At 39.9% G+C, this 20,800-nt stretch overlaps 2 protein-coding genes and 1 pseudogene across 2 annotated transcripts; 1 reads left to right on the forward strand and 2 right to left on the reverse strand.

Moving 5' to 3' along the window:
• Positions 1-970, forward strand: LOC145502756 (uncharacterized). Its single transcript, XM_081482112.1, has 2 exons — positions 1-251; positions 508-970. The coding sequence occupies exons 1-2, from the start codon at positions 122-124 to the stop codon at positions 966-968; spliced, it is 591 nt and encodes a 196-aa protein (XP_081338238.1). The 5' UTR covers positions 1-121; the 3' UTR covers positions 969-970.
• An 11-nt stretch (positions 971-981) lies between these two features.
• On the reverse strand, positions 982-2,887 carry LOC145502753 (uncharacterized; annotated as a pseudogene).
• Positions 2,888-14,823: 11,936 nt separating this feature from the next.
• Positions 14,824-17,504, reverse strand: LOC145503394 (uncharacterized). Its single transcript, XM_081482852.1, has 4 exons — positions 17,227-17,504; positions 17,030-17,137; positions 15,697-16,293; positions 14,824-14,930 (listed from the first exon to the last, which is right to left on the reverse strand). The coding sequence occupies exons 1-4, from the start codon at positions 17,495-17,497 to the stop codon at positions 14,824-14,826; spliced, it is 1,083 nt and encodes a 360-aa protein (XP_081338978.1). The 5' UTR covers positions 17,498-17,504.
• Positions 17,505-20,800: the final 3,296 nt, after the last annotated feature.

Here is a 20,800-nt window from a genome sequence, read left to right on the forward strand (position 1 = left end):
GCTTTGGTAAAATTTTGATCCATCATTTAATCTAAACACCACCTAGATTCTCGTTCCATCCTACTACAGAAAATTATTTTCCGTATATTTACAGAACTAAGGACCTCCTTTTCACGATTTCATGATCAGACATTTCTCATCTCATTTCTATGGTTATTTTTTAGACTCCCGTACCGCACGACAAGTCATGGATCAAAGGCTACTTTTTGTGGCTATGATGCTTTTCATAGTCCCTTCCACTGCAGCACTGAGTAAGAATCTCTCTCTCTCTCTTTTCTTGTTTTTTGTATTTTTAATGAGTTTAATTTCGTCGAGATAAAGTTTTTTGAGGCGGGCAATGAAACTTCAAAGAAGAGTCAGTCAGTTTGGGTACGACAAGAGCGTCTTTTCGGTACAGTATTATGACTAATTGAAAATAACGAGATTAATTTTCATTCATTACTGATAATGTAGTTTTCAATTACTAATTCGTTCACTCACATATTTTCACTTTCCTTGGCTATTCAGATCCCTGGGTTAAAGCGAATATCCATCCTGTGTGTTTCGGCGCAAGGGATAGCAAGTATGGCAGTTTCGACGTCCCTTACGGTGGCAAGATAGCCGCAGTAAAATTGATCTATCTAAGTGGTTACATGACCTGCTCTGGCCAAATTTCTCACTGGTCTTTCTGGGGCTGTGGTAACCATCCTTCAGTTAAAAAACACGTCAGTCTTGCCATCACAACATCAAGCAATGCCCTCCTTATGCCACCAAACCCGTTTTTCACGCACGCTGGGGGTACTGGAAAGTGGTCCGAGTTACCCGGATATAACTCGTTTTCCCCTGAGATTATCCTGCCGCGTTTTTCTCCTTACTCGGTGAGCTCGGGCCAAGAATTACGGCTGTGGTATGGTGAGGATTTGGTGGGCTACACTGAAAGCGATAATGCAGGACGGGTCTGCTGTAATGTTTATGTTCTGTACGTCTGATAACAGTCCTGGCAAGTTTCAGTTTCAAGTTTCACGTCTTTGGAGGCCGCGCAGTCGTCGAGGATTATGAGCGTGTTGGTGCCCTCGGAAAGCCATCTCACGAGCTTCAACCACCTTTCCACGTCGTGCTGCTCACAGACTATCACATCCATTCTCGGATCGTTTTCGCCAAGCCAGTGGTAGGTCTTGTTGTGCGTGAACGTCGGACAGATGAGAACGATGTAATCGAACTTTCCGCGGAACGGGCCGTAGAGCTGGTCCACCACGAACTTCGATTTGCCAGAATTAGTCGGCCCCACGCTGAGAGCGTTGAAGGGTATCTTGCTGGGGTCCATGTTCATATTCAATATTGCACATCTTCAAACTGTCTGCCCATAAGGCTTAACTGGGCGTCGGAGATGATGAATACGTGGCATTTCACGTCGCCTGAGCCTTCGGTTTTCCGCTCAATTTCCAGCTGGACACCGTCCGTACTGTTCACAATGCGCGTGCCGCTGCCGTGCATCGACTGATCCGCCATCGTGCGCATATCGATCACAAGCCCGAACCTGTCACCGGTGTAAAACTTTGTCATATCCATGTGCTCCGTTTTATTTTTTTCTTTCACGAACAAGTTGCGGGCCTCTTCCCACATGTCCTTGCCTTCGATGCCGTTGTTGTAAAGCCTGTTGGGCGAGCCGTTGACCGTGACGCTGACTTTCGTCAGATCGGGGAAGATGAATTTTTCTGAATCTCTGTCGCCCGCGGTATACGGCTCTACGAATAGGAGGAAGAGGGCTTTCAGTGACCTTCTTTGGGCGTTGACTTTGATGGTGAGCCTCGGGTCAACGTCTTTTTCGAAGGGCACCTCTTTGTCATGCATCACGTGGTCGTAAAGCAGCTCTTTGCCGCTGGTGTAAACGCTCCGCGCCTCGTCTGCCAGAGTCTTGCTGCGGATCATTTTGTGCTCGAGCTGGATGTTTTTCAGCTTGTATTTCAGCTTGGTTGTGTGTCGGTGCCTTTGACCACGTGTATTGCTTGGGCAAGTTTTACTTCGAACTTGAGGTTGTTGTAAAGGGCCTGGGGGTAGAAAACGCCGTGGTCGGTTAAGATCTGATGGTCAAGCCTGATCCGGTACTTTTTTCCGTATACCTCCGTCAGCTTGTTTTCAGCGTCGACGCCCGAGGTTTTCTTGTCTCCCGCGTCTGAGCGGATCTTGCACAGATCCTCGCTCTGAATCCCTTCGAGAATCCTGCTGTCGCGCTCTTCCTGCGAAAGGAAAAGGTCTTCGAAAGTTTTGTAGATGTCGTACCCAACCTGTCTTGCAGGATTCTTCCCGCAAACGTCACGACCAGCTTGTCAACGAGCGCCCGCGTGACGTTCTGGACGAGGAAGTTGTTGGCGTGCCCTCCAGAAAGGTCGATGTCAAAGACAAGCGCTAGCGAGCCCGGCACCAGAACCTCGTTCTCGTTCAGCTTGGGCACGTAAACGTACAGCGAATTGCCGGGGCTGGCTTCGGATGGGTTAAAGGTGATCCGCTTGACCGCGCGCTCAGCCTTCATGGCGTGTAAGGTCTTTTCGCTGTGAGTTGGGCGAAGGTTCTCTGGAACTGACATTGTATATAAAAACACCAGCGATTATTTCTAATTTGAAAAATACCTTGCTTGAAATATATTGCTATGACGGAAGGTGAAGGAACAAGCTTCGAAAACCCTGCTTATGACCCGTACGGTTGGGGCGACGATGATGAAGGCGGAGATGCCAACGAAACGACTCCTTTTATCCCAGGAGAGTCGTCTACGCCACATGGAAAAGAACAAGAAATTCCGATGCAGACAATGCAGCACGAAAAAAGCGGGCTGCCTGCAACTTCGTATGCGGAAACCTCTTTCACCGGGGCTCAGGCCCTGAGTGAACAAGCGTGAGTTGCTGCAAAAGGTATCTACCCGGACATGAGCTCAAGCGAGCTTGAGGTTTCATACAGCTCGAAGGGGAAGCTCGAAGTCAAAATGTTCGGAGCTGACAAAAAAACGTATGACCTGTATACCAAAAACAGGAGAACGGGAAAAGATCAGATTAATCCAAACCTTTCAAAAGAAGTAAAAGATGCTCTCGGGCCTTCCAAATACGAGAAGGTTCAACAAACTATATACGAAAAACGAAAAGAGCTCAAAGAGAAGCAATACGAAGAAAGAGAAAAAAATAAAAAATAAATGGATGAAATAAGAAAAGCAATAAAATTGAAACAAAGCCAGATAGAAGCTCTTGAAAATGCAGATGGTTCGCAAGAGGAAATTGACAAACTGAAAAGAGAATTGATAAGTCTTGAAACAGAACATCAAAAGGTTAGTGAAAAACATATTCAAAAGTTCGCAGAACAACAGGCGGAGAGAGATATTCAGTTTATCGAAGATTCAAAAGCTGCAGATTTTGAAGAAGAAGAAGAAAATGCGAATGAAGCTCTCAAAGCAATAAGAAAACGAAAAGAGGCGCCGGACTGGCGAATCAGGCTTGAAAGAAACAAGGCTTTAGACCCTGATACGCCGCCTGAACAGATAGAAGACGCAAAAAACAAACTTCCGGAGCTTCAAGAAAGTTATGCAAAAATAACCGAAGAAGAAAAAGTTTTCCAAACGAAACTTGGTGTGAAAAGTGCCGCCTTGGGAAAAGAAATAAAAAATCTACAAATGGACAGAGAAGAGCTAGAAAAAGACAATAAAGAAGATGCGCAGATTTTAAAAGATGAAAATGCCGCACCTGAAGAAAAAGAGGCCGCGCGGGAGAGAATAGAGACACGCAATGAAGAGATAAGGTCGATAACGGCTCGGCTTGAAGAATTGGGCGGAGAGAAGCCTCTTTTGGAGAGGGTCAAGGAGATCTTCAAAAAATATGGCGTGACATTGACCGCTATTCTTCTCGCCGCCGGGACCACAATCGGAGCTGTCATCGGGGTCCTCACCAGAGGTTTGAAAGCCACCGGCAAAGCTTTGGGAAATGGCCTCAAAGATATTGCCGCGAAACTCGGTTCTCTGCTGCCCGGGCTGATTGGCTCGATTGTGAGCTTCCTTTTCAAAGCCGCAGGCCAAGTCGTCGGGTTTCTGGCCGAGCACACCTGGCTGCTCATTCTTGCCGCGGTGGCCTTTTTGTTCGAAAAATATTTTAAGAAGCAGCGTTAACCAGCGGGGCCACTTACCTCCAAGCTATGAACAGAAAAGCCGATAAAACAACTACGCCGACAATGACAGCCATTTTGTTAATTTCGTGTTGCGGTGTTTTATCTGGAGCCACGGGCTCAATTTTTTGCGCCGGTGGCTGCGCTTGTTGAGTTTCGGACGAAGCTGGTTTCCTGTGGGGTGGAACCACACGCCCCGATTCGGCTGTTGCGGCTTTGTGAATCGGGTTGGACGGATGGCTGTTGGGAGGGTTAATTTTTGAAGGGCCGCCTGCCATTAGTTTGAGCCCAGCTTTTTTTGTCTCCTGGTTTACCTCGTTGTTGACCCCAAGTTTCATCCCGGAGACCGCCTGTTTCAGCTTGTTGTTGTAACCGATCGTGCTTGCGGTGTTGATTATCATCTGCGCGGGCATGAGCCAGGCCATGGGGGCAACAGCGAGATTGAGCCTGACCTTCGCTTGGTCCACCGCGAGCTGGTACCTTTGCACGCTCACGGCCAAGTCAGGCTGTCTGATCGCGTCTTCCATCAGCACCAGGAACTCGCTCTGGGCTTCTCTAGCCCGACCGCCAGAGCCGAGAATGCTGCTGCGGACGTTGACTTGCGCGCCAAGGATGCAGTAAACGAAAGCCTCGATTGACTGATTTATTCTCGACAAGCCCGCCTGCGTCAAACCATTCGCGGTGTTTGGCGCGAACCAGTCCGCTTGAGCTTCAGAAGCGGCCCCCGGCTCGACGAAATAAATCAAGTCCCCCTTTATTGCTTTGCCGCCTTCATCGCTAAATTTGTTCCATCCAGGGTATTTATAGTCAGTTTTTGTCGCGCCCGCGCCTGTCGCGTACACGTAAACGCTTCCCAGACCGTGGTTTTCCCCGTGCGTGAAGTGGAAATCGCTCGACGGGGCAATGCCGAACTCGCTGCATATCCTTTTGTAAGAAGCGACGTCATAATGATTATTGTATTGGTTGAAAGGCGGGTCTCCGGGCAAAGCGCTCATGCTCTGAATACCTCCAAGCTGGTACAAAATGCGCCTGACCGTGAAGTACACGTGGAATTTGTAGAAAGCTCTTATCTGCGGGGGGAGATCCATCCCGCTGTCAAAGATTTCGCGAGAAACTCCGCACCCCTGTGTCGCGCAGAAAACCGCGAAGTTGAGCTGTTGCGGCCAATATTTCATGTCAGGCCCTCCTAACCAGTGTTTTGATGCGGTTCCAGACGTGTGCCTGAGTTTGGTGTTTTGAAATATTTCTCGGAATTTTGTCGTGAAATATTGATCAGGCGTGACGTATATTTGGATTGGGGCGTCGAATATTTTTTTCAAACTTTGCGCTTTGCCGTCGAAAGGTACGGCAGGGATGGGCAAGGAAACTTTTGAACCAAGCGGCGCCAGCTGGTAAGGAAACCCTCCAATGTCCCCCGAGCGCTTGTCTTCCAAACCGAGCGCCTTTTTCATTTCCTCGCTCCAATATTTTTTGTCTGAGCCGAAGACACTTTGAAGCGAGCCTGGGCCCTCTTTGAAAAAGATTTCTTCCGTTACGTTTTTCCGTCTGTACTCCCCTGAGCGACGAAACGCGATCTATCGGCCTTGGGAAAATGTCCCACAAATTCTCTCCATGCGTTTGCCTTGGCAATTGAGTCTTTTATCACAAGGTTTGGATTTTTCCACACATTCGCCATGTATTTTGAACATAATTTTATTTGTTGAATATAAAAATGGTTGTTCTCACTGTTGTTACGCAACAGAACGGAGAGACTATCTATTTTGAAGAACCGCTCCCAGGAGCAAGCTATGTCAGACTTTTGAGTTGTTCTTTTTTCAACTCGTGGCATAATCTGAGTTGTGTTGGCAGAATGTTTTTCAAAGGAACCGACGACGTGGTTGCATCATTGCCTCAAGGGCATTACAATGTCGAGAGCATTGTAAAAGAACTGCAATCCAGTTTTGAACATTACAAGAAAAAGGTGAAATTGGTCTTAGAAACGAATAACCCCAATTCTGTTCTTAAAATTACAACCGTCACTGCCAATTTAGGCAACACTAATCAAGCGAAAGAAGTTTCCGTTGATTACAGTTTGGCCAATTTTCTTGGAATCGGGAGAAATATGAAGAAAGAAGAATATATCAAAAAGCTTAACAGCCCGAGTTGCTACTTTATCCACTGCGATCTCGTTGACTCAACAAAAACCTTTTTGAATGGAAAGAAGTCAGACCTTCTTGGCAAGGTTGACGTCAGAGGAAAGCCTTATGAAAAAGTCAGCTATAACATCGACTCATCGCAAAATGTTTTCCGTGACGCTTCTACAGACAAGTTCATAAACAGCATCACCATTAGCGTCAAAGATGAAAATGGTGAACTCTTTGATTTCAAGGGGTTGCCTCTTCTTTTTGAATTAGAGTTAAATTAAATTACTATATATACGCAATGTCTTCTGCAAATCTGTTGCCACCAAGTGCACCGCCTGACATCTATCCAAGCCTTCCCGAAACGATGAATGCCGAGAATTTCCGGCTAACCGAGATAAGCAGAATTGATAAAGAAATATCTGCTGAGGTCGAGCATTACAGGCTTGTGTTGAAAAAAATACAAAAAAGCCCGGAAAGCGCTTCATTATTCCCTGGTTGGCCTTGGCGCCTTCACGGCAGTTCTGTCTTCTGGGGCTGTTGCAACATCACTCACCGGTGTTGGAATTGTTGTCGGCGCCTGTTGCCGCGATAGCCGCTTTATCTGGCGCAGTTTCCACTGGCCTGTCCGTTGTCAACAGGAAGCTTGAACGCAAAGTCAATAAGCACTGGAGAATCCATTCTCTGGCTATTGCAAAACATGACTCGATTAACCTCGCCGTCTCACAGGCTCTTAATGATAATCGGGTTTCTGACACGGAGTTTCAACTGATCACACGTGAAATGCAGAAATATCGCCAGCTTAAAGAGACCTTACGCTCGAACTTTGCGCAAATACAGACAAGTCCAATCCAGCCAGATATCGTAAAAATAAGAAACCAGGTTCGGGAAGAATATAGAAAAAAACTTGCAGATTTGAACTAAATTTTGAACGAAAACACACAAAACTTTCTCTTTGTCTTATCAAAAACAGGTGATTGTGATATTTGTCATGTCACAAAAATAGCCTTGAACTTTCTTGAAGGTTACTCACTTCACGCAGTCAAGTGCGAAATAGGGAAAAAAAACCCGATCAGCTGTTTCTTTTTATCGCTCTAGTGAAGTCTCTTTCCCTTACCAAAACAACCCTATTTTTAAACTTATTTTAAAGCACTTAAAATGTATTTTGATGATTTAAACACTGTTTTGAGGCCATCGTTATGTATTTAAAAGGTACTTTGCAAAAAATTTCAAATTGTGGTGAGTGTTTAAATTATATTTCAACGTATATTTAAACTGTATTCCACAACAACGATAGGTTGTACCTTACCAAAACAGCTGTATTTTTAAACTGATTTTAAACTGTTTTGAACGTATTTTGACGATTTAAACAGTATTTTGAAGTCACTATAGGGTATTTTTGTGCTATTTTGTGCTATTTTGTACAAAATTCAAAATTTTGCTTCTTGTTTGTAATGTATTTCAAGTATAGTTAAAACCTACTTCATGACATTGGAATGATTTTCACTGTTTTTAACGTAGTTTGAGCTCAAAACAGGGTTTAAATAGGGGATTTAAAATCTATTTTAATACTATGGCCACAAAAATTTCGTTCAAACAGTTTAAAAATTCTAGTTAAACCCTGTTTTGAAAGTTATGTTGGCAATGGCTGTAGGTTTAAAAAGTATTTTACAAATTTTCAGTGTTGAAATAGTCTTTAAATAGGATATTTAAAATGTAGTTGACATGTCAAGAACATAAAATATGTTTTAAATAGGAAGTTTAAAACCTATTTGAGATAGCAATTCATATTATAAGCTTTAAAATACAACCAAAACAGTCTGTTTTAAACATATTTTAAGTTTTAATCAGGCGAGTATACTATTTAAATAGTACTTTTAAATAATGACAATGTCTATCTTAAAAACAGATTTTAAATACACTATTTTTGCACTATTTATAAATCTAGCCCAATGGAAATTTATAATTCAATCAACATAATTTGCATCCCCTTTTTGAAAACTGCTTTAGTGTGTAAGCTTTTAAGACTCTCTCAATGTCAAAATTAATCAAAAATTTAGCCGAGCCAAAAACATGAATCTGTGGACAAACAAACCTTTTCGCAAAATAGCACTCTCTTGCCCCCCTGCATGTACATGTATTCCTGTCTTTCTTTTTCTCCGAAGTATCAAGCACTGTTTATAACCAAAATGGCAGGCAAAGACTGAACAACTCCAGGACTTCCCAGAGGAGTTTTTCGATAGGCGTTAAAGTAAATTCCAGTCTTCTCTAAAAGGACATGGTCACAGATGCCATGTTTGTTCACAAGTGAGGTTCAGGTTGAGAGCGTGTGCTAGGCCGCATGTACATGCACAATATATAAGTTCTATCAAAAGTGTCATTACTTTAAAAATTTACCAGAAGCAATCAAATCTCTGAAAGCAGCAACTAATAACTCAAGGAAAATTGATCCAAGTAATTGGTTGACATTATACTTATTAATGATTGGGGCTGCTCCTAATGGCAAAACATGCCATCACTCACAAAGTAGACCAGAATTAAGATCTCACAATCAAATCACAAAAAAATCACATCTACTCAATATTAAAAAGAAAATTTCAAGGTACATGTAACTAGCTTGCAGTAATTAGCAAATTATTGATTGTGGTCAGTCATCATGTACGTGCTTCAAGATTACATAATTTACATACATGTAATTTTGGCAGAAAGTGTCCCAGTCACAGTGTGCACGTGAAAGATCTCAAAACAAATCACAAGAAATGACAACCACTGAATATGAAAAAGAAAATTGCTTGTAGTAATCAGCCAGTCATTTATTGTGGTCACTCATCATGGTATACATGCTTCAAGATCTTGCAAAAGTGCTGTCACTCACAAAGTACACCAAAATCAAGATCTCACAACCAAATTCCTTTTTTTTTTGTTCTTTCAAACAAATCTTTTTTTCCTGTTTCCCATATGAGCAGTTACAGTTTTCCAGATTTGACAGTCATTTAATTTTGAAGTCAAAAGTGGTTTGAACTAATATTTGTGTACAACAGTTTAGTCATTATTGTTAACAATGTAGGAAATCCATTTTTTTTTTTGTCTAAACAGTTGTTAATGATAAAAGTTGTTGTTCCAGTCTGTTATGAGTAGACTTATGTTGAATTTAGTGGTTGGTTTCAATGAGAGATGCTGTGACCAGGCTAATATTATGAGAGTCTGTGCTCTGATCTGTTAAGAAGAGGCATTCACTACTAACATCACAGCAAGCTGGCAAAAAGCGCCAGTTCCACAATAACTGTGAATAATAATTATTATTGGATGAGGTTGAGCAAAATATCATGATTTGTCAGTGGCAAGCAGATCAATTATTTACCGAAGCTGAAGGCTGAGGCAAATAATTGATCTGTGACCACCCAGTTTGGTTTCACATTTAAATCACTCTCTGACATATCAGGGAAGCGATCTGCCATTTAAATTATTTCACCTGAGAGCTTGGTTTCAATCATGCATGAGAGGAAAATTCAATATTATTTGCAGCAAACACATTTACACGGCACTACGCATGAGCAGATCATTATTTGTAGGCAGTCATTTACAGGTCACTTGGTGGGCTCTCAGCCAATGAAAAGGAAGACAAAATGCATGGAATGATAAAAAGATTTATTTTTCAGTTGTCAACAATAACATTTCAGAACACCTAGAGGCCTTTGCACATTTGCTTGGATGCCATCTTGCAAACTAGAGCACAAGCTTCAAGATCTCGCGAACAACAACTACCGAACCAGGACTTGGAACATTTCATTACTAATTATGTACATGAATCAACTGCATTATCCACTTACCCATTCATTCATGTCCTAGTGGGTTATTCTGTAACTGGTTAAATTTTCTGTTTCTTGAAAATGTTACGAGCAAAAGCAAATAAAGAACCCTCATTGGACCACATAAAAACGCCTTGGTGGTAAATCACACTGGTTCCGCAAATCTTTCCCAACTTAATTGTTTCATCTGCCTCAGTTTCTTGCAAAGAATGAAATACTTCAGCTACATGTAGTTTTCTGTGTTTTCATCCTTCTCTTATTACTTCGTCCTCTTGTCTTTCATTATTTTTTCTTCTTCTTGCCAGGTAATTTCTTCTTCCTGAACCTTTGCTGTGCTTAGCCATATTTTTTGGAAATATATCAACCTGCCACATAAATGTAGTGCATTCATCTAATCAAAAATTTGGTGAATTTGAACTACACTGAATGCTTGTCTATCCCCCACTGAAGGTCAAAACTAACATGTGCACGGGGAGAAGTCCCTATCACTAGGCCCTTCAACCATTTTCCAGAGCCCCAATCGTTCGATTAAGTTCGATTGATTTCGATAAAGTTCGTTTAATCGAACGTTCCATTTGGTACGTGATTAGTTACGTCTGGAGCAAAGCCATGCACCTAAGAGAAAGCTTCTTTTATGAATAAACATTTGGCGCATCCAAACAAGAAATCGCCAAGCATTACCCGCGTATGTCTCAATGTAAAATACCTGAAAATACGCTTGAAAAAGTTACGAGGGTTGTAAACAAAGAAATGAAGTTTAAGCAGATAAAATAAACAGATACCGTACCGTTAAAAATCCTGGGCTAAGAACTATATCCAATGTGGCGATCGATGCGATCCTCTTGCTTCGTTTTGGCGGTCGTAACTTTTGGCGCAAACGGATTTTCCGGTCGATTTTCCGCTGACCCGCCGGTGCAATACTCTGATGCGAGCATTTTGGTCAGCTGTGATTGCATGAAAGATCATGTGAGTGACCACGTGACTTGTTTCCATTTCAAAATTGTTGTGTAAAACGGAGGTTTCGTTCCAGTCGTTTAAAACCAGTGCAACAGTTCATTTGTTTGTTTTTTTACCTTTTACTGGACGAAAAGTTAAGGGACCGAACCGAATCATATGACTCGTGGGTGCAGCGACCATGATTTATCTTTCTGATAGACTTCAACTTGGTAATGTCTCAAGAAATGGAGGTAAGCCGACCATCTTCTGTCTTGGTGTGTCTTTCATTCGAAAAGATGCATGCACATGTAAATACATGTAACATATCTGTTACCACATCAGCTGTTTTATCGAATTAGATGATTGCCTATGAAACATAGATCTGAATTTTGAATTGTTCTTCGTCCAGTCTACATAATTAGGTACTGTTCTATATACATGTATGATCGGTTATATGGCAGTTATATGTTTGCAACTGTGTATGCCATTTTTGTGCAGCCGTAAATTACTCATCCATTGTGATCATTTTACTATCTTGACATGGCATAAACTGATCGATCTCTTCGTAGGGAAATTAAAGTGCGAGCTGTGGAAGTTGAATCAAACAGTTTGTTTTTCTTCAAGTGGAAAGGCAACTTTATAGACTTAACATGATAACAAAACATACATGGACGCTAAAATATTAAACCCTGCAATAACTAAACAATGCAGTAAATAATTTTGTTTTTATTTTCAGCTTTGAGAAACAGGAGATGGAGAGTGGTGCTACCCTGTTAGGGCCAAAGTCTCTGTGAGTCTGATAGGGGTCTTTCAACTGCCTTCCGGTTACAAAGTTATTGCTGCAATTCTGCAATCATTGGTAAATTTTTAAAGGAGGAAATAACTAAATTTAGGGTTAGAAAGGAAGCTATATGTAGCTACTACAGTCATGCCACATCAGTGAAAGTACAGTTGTTTCTTGTTGGAAATGAATGAACCTTACAACTTGATGGGATAATTTTTGTTAACTTGTAAATAATAATATTATCGATCATATATTACATACACTGCGGCTACAAAGTTTATTTCAAGGGGAAAATGGTATGCATTAATTAATTCTTTCATGATGGAATACTGTAGTTTTTGTAAAACTTTACCTCAAATTGCACATGACCTTGACTTGTGACAGCTTGGGTTCCCTATAACTTACTGCAAGTGGTTTTGGTTTTATAAGCTTCATCTTGCCAGGGTGGGAAAAAAAAAATGAAATCTAGCTGCCCAGTGGGCCAGTATATTTTAGTTTTCAGTTGGCTCCACTAAAATATTACTAATGCCCAATGGGCACGTAGGGTTCATGCCTTATCAACTACATCATTTACTAGTTGCTGTCTATATTCAGTGATAGACTATAACAAAATGAGTTTATTGGCACTATGAAACTAGGTGAAAGAAACTACCAACAGTGACAATTGCTGTGTCAGATACAAAGTATGCTTGGATTTTAAATTAATCCATGCTTTCAACTCACTGTTTTGCTCATCTTGCAGTCTTAAGTTTTGAAATAGGCTTTGATTGGAAATTATCATTCACAAGATTATATGTACTGAGACTAATTTCACTTGCCCACCTGACCAGACCTCCAAACTTCCATTTTCACTTGCCCAAGAGCAAAATTTACTTGCCCCAGGCAATGGGATGTGGGTTTTTCCCTGCCCTGCTTGCTAAGACTACAAGTATTCCCTCTTTGGCTTAGGACCTCTTCATATGAGCCCGGTCAACCAGCCTGGCTCATTTTCTGAGATCTCACCTCGCTACTCTTTCCTTCGTAAAAATTTTGATGTGTTCATATATGTATGAGAAGCCAGGCTGGCCCGGTTACTGAGATCTCAGTTTTTGCGTCCAAGATCTCAGTGACCAGGATGAAAATTTTCCCATATGAACGCTCCAGCCCGGGTACCCAGGACAAAACTTTTTAGGCAAAATAGCTTCGCTTTTGCAACACAGCACTTGGCCAGTTACCTGGCTCATATGAAGAGGCCCTTAGTCATGCGTGACACAAAAGAAAATCAACATTTTTTTCTCGCTGTTTTCATTTGCATCACACACAATAGACTACGCGAAAGAGGCCAGGACTACTCATAGTATGAATATCTGTAGGCCCAATAAGATGGTACAGCTTTAATTGCTACATGCACTTGTACATGTACATAAAACAAGTCCATGACTCAAAATCAAACCCACAAGTTGCTTGCAACTGTAACATGGACCACATAAATGATGCAGGGTTTAGTTGCAGCCTCAGACATTGCTCAGTGATGAAAGATGAACAAAACCTTTGCACAACATGATCATCACCTACTAAATTTACAAAAGTCACACATAATGAGTTGTACCCTCTAAATTGGCCTAACGGTTCCCTTGATTAGAAGTGATTGATGCATGTACTGCATGTACGTTTACAATGTATATAGTTCCCATGTACAGACCAGGGTTGTCATTAATTTTTTAGTCACCTGTAGCCTTATTCTCCACACCCATAGCAAATTTGTTACTTTGTGGGTGATTTCTCTAAACAACAGGGAATTTCACCTGTAGCATCAAGGGAAAATCAAGCATACTCAGCCATAACAGATGTTACGGCTTACAACCCTTAATGACAGCCCTGCAGACATAGCATACTAGTACAAGTAAATAACCTGTATTTAGCCTTAAAATGAGTGATATAGAAGATGTTTTATACAAAGTAATGGACCCTTAGCCTCAAGTTCTCAATTGGTATTGATACATGCATGTTCCTTTAACTCCTTTACATTGTTTGCAATTCTTCTTAACAAAGAAAATATGTACCACTGATGATGGCCGTACACTCAAAAATGTTTTGGTTTTTAAAACTGTAGTAACTTTTAGCCTTTTATACATGTACAGTAGACAAAAAAAATATTATGGCAGGCTCAAGTGTTATTACAGCTTTTCATATACAGATACAGTAAGTGTAGAGCTACATACATTGATTATACAAGTAAAGAAAGAAGTAGAGCCAAGCACCCCCATCAAGCTTGAGTTTGCCCTACACTGACTTCTAGCATGTCATGTGTTGTTCACAGCTAGAGCAAAGTTGCATGTAAGTTTAAGATTTTTTTGGCACTATTATGCTGTTTTGACACTATTTTTGAACTATTTTAATACTATTTTTATACTATTTTTACAGTATTTTCATACTGTTTTTATACTATTTTGTGCTATTTTTATGCTGTTTTATACTATATTACTGTATGCCATTTCTAGATTATTTTAAAGCTATTTTCATATATTTATATTGTATTTGACATATTTTTTTTCATATATGATCCACTTTAATTTTTAAACTGTTTAAAGTACTATTGAAATATGTTTTGAGACAGTGGATTTCAATAGTGTTTTAAACAGGTTTTAACGCCTTTAAAATCAGTCGAAAAATATGTTAAAAATATAATTTTGCACCTATTTTAAACCTATTTTGTACAAAATACTTTTAAAATTGTCATTTAAACTAGTTTAAAAATAGTCTTGCAGATTAAAAGCTGTTTTTAAAACGATTTGTGTCCTGTTTTTATTCCGAATGCTGTGTTCCTCGAGAGATTTTTAAAGTAGTTACAGACTATTTTAATTATATTTTTAAACTTAGCAAAGGATTTCGAGTTTTGGAATTTTAACTATATTTTTAAAAGCTTTTCAAAATACATTTCAAATTTTGTTTCAATAGTGTTTTAAACAGGTTTAAACACCATTAAAAGCAGTCGAAAACTACGTTAAAAATACACTTTTCGCCCTGTTTTTAATCTATTTCATAAAATAGGTTTAAAACAGTTTTTAAATAGTATTTAAATACATTTAAAATAGTGTTTGGTTTGGTAAGTTGTACCACTGGCAGTCTCGCTTTTCTTTTGTCTATTGAATCTGTACTCAAGTTTCTCCATGACACCAGGCCCTATAAGAAGGTTACTGGCAATTACATGTACAATCATTAATGTTCAATTTCCAGTAAGTTTGTTGCCTACCAGAAGCCAACAAACCAATTGTTCTGGCTTCCTGTCCTGCCTGGCAGATGGACCATTTTTTATTGAACACCACACATACTATTTCAGTATTCATATAAAACTTCTATAGTATGAAGATTTGCTTGCATTAAAGCTGAAATATGTTAAGAGTAAACATGCTTTAATGTAGCCATATACACAAATGTTATTTGCACTGTTTACATACTGTACATTGTAAGCTGTCAGTTTCAGCCATGCTTCATGTTTGGTAGTATAATAGTTATATCATGGTGCATTTATACAGTGTTCGATCAAATACAGGAAAAATGTACATATTGGTAATTTGCTCTTTAAATTTGCATGCAGAATAACAAATGTCTGCTTAACACTTGCATTTGCTTGGAAATTCATACACTGCCTGATGCCACGGCAAGACAGCTTTCATTCTCTCACATTTCAGCCTAGTGTGAACAATGCATCAGTAGAATACATGCATGTCTATAAATGTCTATAACTTATGGTAATTTTTGTAATCACCCTCTCCACAAAAGTACTATTAATAATTTATTTCTTCTGCATGCCATAGGGTTGGATTGAATAAAGGCAAGAAAAAACAAAATTAAATATCTGAAATACATGCAGATAATAGATTTAATGTCGGTGGATTGGTAAGTTTAACAGTACAATATGTTAATTGCATTAAAATTGCCAATGTACCTGTCAGGACTGTCTTTAGTTGTTCTTGTACTGGTATTTCCAGAAACATTGCCTCCTGTGTTAACTTCAACCGACAAAGGCCACATGTTTCTTCTGCAGGTAACATGGTACCAACATATGATTGGCAGTTCTTGTTTGGGCAATAGAAATGTTTAACAATTTTTTGTGACTGAGTTTGGAAAAAGGAGAAAACTTCTTTGGAATCTTTTGGCATTCTGTTTTCTTTGGGGCAAATAAGGTGGATTAAAGCCAAAATGTCATCAAGGGCAACTCCAGAAAGTTGGTGCCTTGTGATAATCCCCAAAAGCAAAATGACAGTTTCCTTCACAGTAAGTTGTGAATTTGAAAATAATTGTTCATCTGACTCGTCTTGATCCCTAGCCATAGCAGACATAGCTTTTTGCATGTTACTTAACTCTTTTAATTCTTCAAGCAATTCAGATTGATCAAAGAAATCATTAATGTCATCTGAATCCAGAACTTTGACAGGCACATAATGACCACCAGCCCCAACTTCATCATCAGCTTCATTGTCGGCATCATCAGCTTCACTTTCATGTGGGACAATGTTCCACCACTCCAAGTTGTCAGCTAACACTAATAAAGCAAAAGAAAGACAGTCAATCTCCACTAACAGACACTGTCATACCACTCTACCTACAGACACTTCAATTCTCCATTTACCCCTCAGTCAAACTCTGCATAAATTACACTTTTCCGTAGGCGGACACTTTCCCATAAGCGGACACCTTGCTTTGTTCAAGGGAATATATTCACCGAATAATAGACCATTTTACGGTTGTCTGCTCTGCGACCTGGCCTTTGAATGGCAGCGAGGCTGGAGGTGACCTTGCTTTGATAAAGACCTGTCTACTATTGTCATGTAAATGCACCTAGTTAGCATTAGAACAACTTTATTTACACAACAAAAACAGTGAGGTCTGTATCAAAACAAGGTCACCTCCAGCCTCGCTGCCATTCAAAGGCCAGGTCACTGAGCAGACAACTGTAAAATGGTCTATTGGACATAATCCATTGGATTGTGATCGATTGAGTTTGGCTGTTGAACCCAATCGAACACAATCTAATGGATTTAGTTCTGTTCGGTTCGACTTGGTCGATTGAGTTACATTGGTTCGGAAATGATCTACGAACGTTCGACTATGCCGGGAATATCACAAAAATCTCCCTTTTGTTTCGAGGAATGTCACACCTAGCGCTTCGTTATACAAACATTTTTTCACTCGACCGAGTATTCTCCAATCTAGGCCGAGAAGAATTTAATACATAAGCTTAAATGCCGAAGAACAAAGACACCAAGATAAATACTCACGTCCATCGACATCCAAGAATTGAGTAGGAAGCTCCATGTTCTCGGTACGGATTTCTGAAGTTGTGACTTCGGTGACGCCTTCGGTATAATCTTGGGCCCGGCAATCAACTGTATATTTGTGATGAGGAATCAAAAAAATAAGCTTGATACTATATGTAGCGGCTAATTCAAAACAAATCTTGCCATTTCTCACGTACGTTTCTCGTTGGTCGAAGGCTCGGCAAAATCATAGTCTTGAGCATTAATCGGTGGGCAATTCAACGCGGGAGATTCTGCAGGTTTTGCCGCGTGGGTCTTTCTTTTCTTTGGATTAGAGCTGTCGACGACTGCTTCCAGTTCTACATCCACATAATTGCCATCACCTAATATGTTAGTATCTTTAACTCTTAGATCACCCAGCTTCTTTTTCAGTGGGCTCGGTTTTTCGTCCAACTCTATTCCGTGTAGCGTTCCACGTTTGGAAGACATGGTTTAATCAACGGTTTGATCATTATTTTCTTTACAGACAGCGGTTTGTCAGCGGCTGGCGGGTGCATTATTAACAAAGTGAACAAAGCGAACAAAGCGCCCTTATGAGATTTGCGCCAATCGTAAAAAAGCGCGCGTTTCTCTGAGATATCCCCGGTTTGCGCGGGCGGAATTACATTATTCCATGTTTTATGCGCTCACGTTCAACTTGTGGAACATCCGTACACGCTTTTTTTTTGCAACCTTCGCCAGTAATTTTTTAAATATCGTTGGAATCTTTGACGCTTTGAGTGTCGAGGTAAGGAACTTTTCAAGTGTGTTACCGTGCGTGTAAAAGTGGAAGTAATGTTATTATTTGTTGGAATGACTCTAGCTGTGCCTGACGAAAGCCTGACGACAAAATCACGGCGAAAAATTCTAATTGTCTACTCTCTTTCTCTCCACTGACAGATGACCTTTGCTGTTGTGATTTGGACAGGTACAGGGACAACTCCTCTGCCAATAGAGGAGATTGAAATACTTAATATTCAAAAGTTGGTAATCGATGGCAGCGCAGCTCCTGGCTCGAAGTGTTCGATGCAATATCAACAAAAAATGTGGCACGGGAAGATAATTTCCCTGCACGGTGAGTCTCTGGTATGCCAGAAAATCATATTATATAACAAGCCACTTACAATGAAAGATAGTTTGTAGTAATCGAAACAGGATCGACAAATAATTTCTATCTGACACACAACTATGGTATACTGGCCGTGGCCTGGTATGTTGCAGGACCTTGCCGAAATAAAGGACCGCGAAAATAGATTTTGATCGTGGAACCTTTGTTATTTCCCGCCATTGCCTATTTGCAACCAATCTGCCTTTCCATCACAACGTATAATCTGAAATACCATTTGCATTTCGTACGAAAGTCGGGCTGCAAATTATATTTTTGGGGCGTGCCGTGCTTCCTCCAGTATGTGTATACACAGTACTGAGAATAAATTTCAAGACATCTTTTAAATTTGTGGATTTCAAATAACCGTTTACTAAGTGAGAAATAATTCGCATATCGTGAAGTATCCTGTTAGAAGTTTGATTTGGGGATTTACCTCTGTCTACACGTTTCAGCAGCCGACGCTATACCTGTGTATTTCTGGCATTTCCGGTGTAGAATTTGAACACCTTGTATTTTGCCGAGACCTTGCCGTATTTCTAGTTTTCTCTTATTAAACCAGCGGCCTCATGATATCGGCAATTATTTTCAAATTGTTTTTTCGATATATTAAGAACCTGGCCGCGAATAAGCTCTGCGGGTTCGGTTCAGTACCGGTAGTCTGTCGCCGCTTCCCGCCGTCTCGGGTTTTTGCGATCGAAGTGTACAGTCACACATTGCGGTCAGCAGTTGTGCTTAGCGATCACGTGATTTTACCTGTTTTTTGAACGAGAAGCGAAGGAGGTTCGTCTATCGAAGACTTATTATGATGGATTTTTCGTGCAACCAGTTGTAGGAACGTACAGTGTACTCGCACTTCAAAGGTAAGCAAATACATTCATTTTGTGCCATTATACTTTAGGCCATCAAATCTCAGCACACGTTAGATATAAGCTTATGTTCTTCTTGTATCATTTAAAATAAAGGGAATAACGAACTCGATATTTAACAATAAAATTAGGCTTTCAAAATCAAAACTTCTGGTTTGGTTGTGGCTTTTTGTAGCGTGTAACTTAATTTATAAATTATTTCACTCGGTGAAAAACCTTATTTCAATTAACATTGTTTTTAACTTAACGTTGCACCAGTGTTAGTGTTAGTGTTAGTACGTACAATGTACATTCATTTAGTGCTACACCGTATTAACATTCTCAGACTGACAATATACTGAAATAACTGTTAACTTATCAACTTTGTTTGTAGAAAAACTGAAAGATGCTAAAGAGGCTTCATTTCTCTTAGAAGATGGGTATGGCGATGAATCAGATGGTGAGGAAGGTGAGTAGCACTGGCCTTATCATGGTTTTCAGCACCATCTTCATAGGTACAAATAGGCAAAGTGGTGATAAATTACAGTGTCTGAAAAGAAATTTGTTGGCAAAAAAACCTTTTGAAAATCGAATTTTGAACAATGTTTGAATTGCAACATTAAAATTCTATATGGCAGACTATTCATTTGTCTGTAAATCTGTGTGGATAGATAGTGTCAAAAATCGTGATAAGGCCTACTTATTTATTTTCAGTACATTATCAGCTAATCTTTTGGCTAAACTCCAGAATACCCGGCCACTTATTAGCATCTCATTGAATAAGAATATCAACTATTGTTATATACCTCGTTCTTCAAAGCCCACCAAAACATGTAAATAAAGTGGCCGGGTATTCTGAAGTTGCTCCAATATTTTGTGGAAATTTGCCACCCAAACCTTGAACGTATGACAAGCTAACAACAGACCACAGTATTGGAAATTCTCACACTGACAGTGCCCTTTTATTGATTCGATTCGATTAGGGGTTGCATCCCCTTCAGGCCGTTAAGGAATGGATGCATGTCATCAGCCCTACAAAATATCCTCCTTATTCAATATGAGTTTTTAATGATTGAATTCTGGGAGATTGTATATAGGTAATCAACATCTCATTTTATTCGTGTTAAAATATGTTTAGCTGAACAAGAGAAGTTACAAGTGAAGGAAAGGAATGGAAAAGGTACTCTGCTAAGTTTATGTTCTTTACTGAAACATTGATTGGTTACTTTCGATCCTAAATATTTTATAAAGAAGCTCAAAGGTCATTGTGATTTTAGTCAGAAATTTATACATGTAAATTTCATTTTCACAAATTTCATTTCCAGTTGCTGATGCCTCCATTAAAACATCTTAAAATCCTTGTTTTATCACCCTCAAAGTGTTGACTTGCTTTCACACGAACATTTTGAGCTGTAAAAAAACAACTAAATATGCTCTCAGAGCAATTGGGAATTTCGGTGACTATTTCCTTATGTACATATGGTTTAATCACACCTAACTCAGTTTTTAAGAGGAGCCATTTGCCCATTGTATAAATTTTTGCATATGAAATATCCAATTGAAAAAGACATGTTTCTTGACAGGTTGTCAACGTTGTTGAGTTTTTAAGTTTTGTCGAGAACTTTTGTTTGTATTCTACATCAACATCATTGGTCCTGCAAAAGATCACTACATGTACCAATTGATTGTTATCAATTCTCATTCTGATTTGTAAACTCTATTTCTAGTGACCATTTCAAGTACTAGATGGATTGTAAAGGAATTATTTTTTTATACTAGACTTGTGGGAGGGGGAGCCTT

This window comes from Orbicella franksi, chromosome 11 (assembly GCF_964199315.1).
Source record: "Orbicella franksi chromosome 11, jaOrbFran1.1, whole genome shotgun sequence".
Taxonomy (NCBI): Eukaryota; Metazoa; Cnidaria; class Anthozoa; order Scleractinia; family Merulinidae; genus Orbicella; species Orbicella franksi.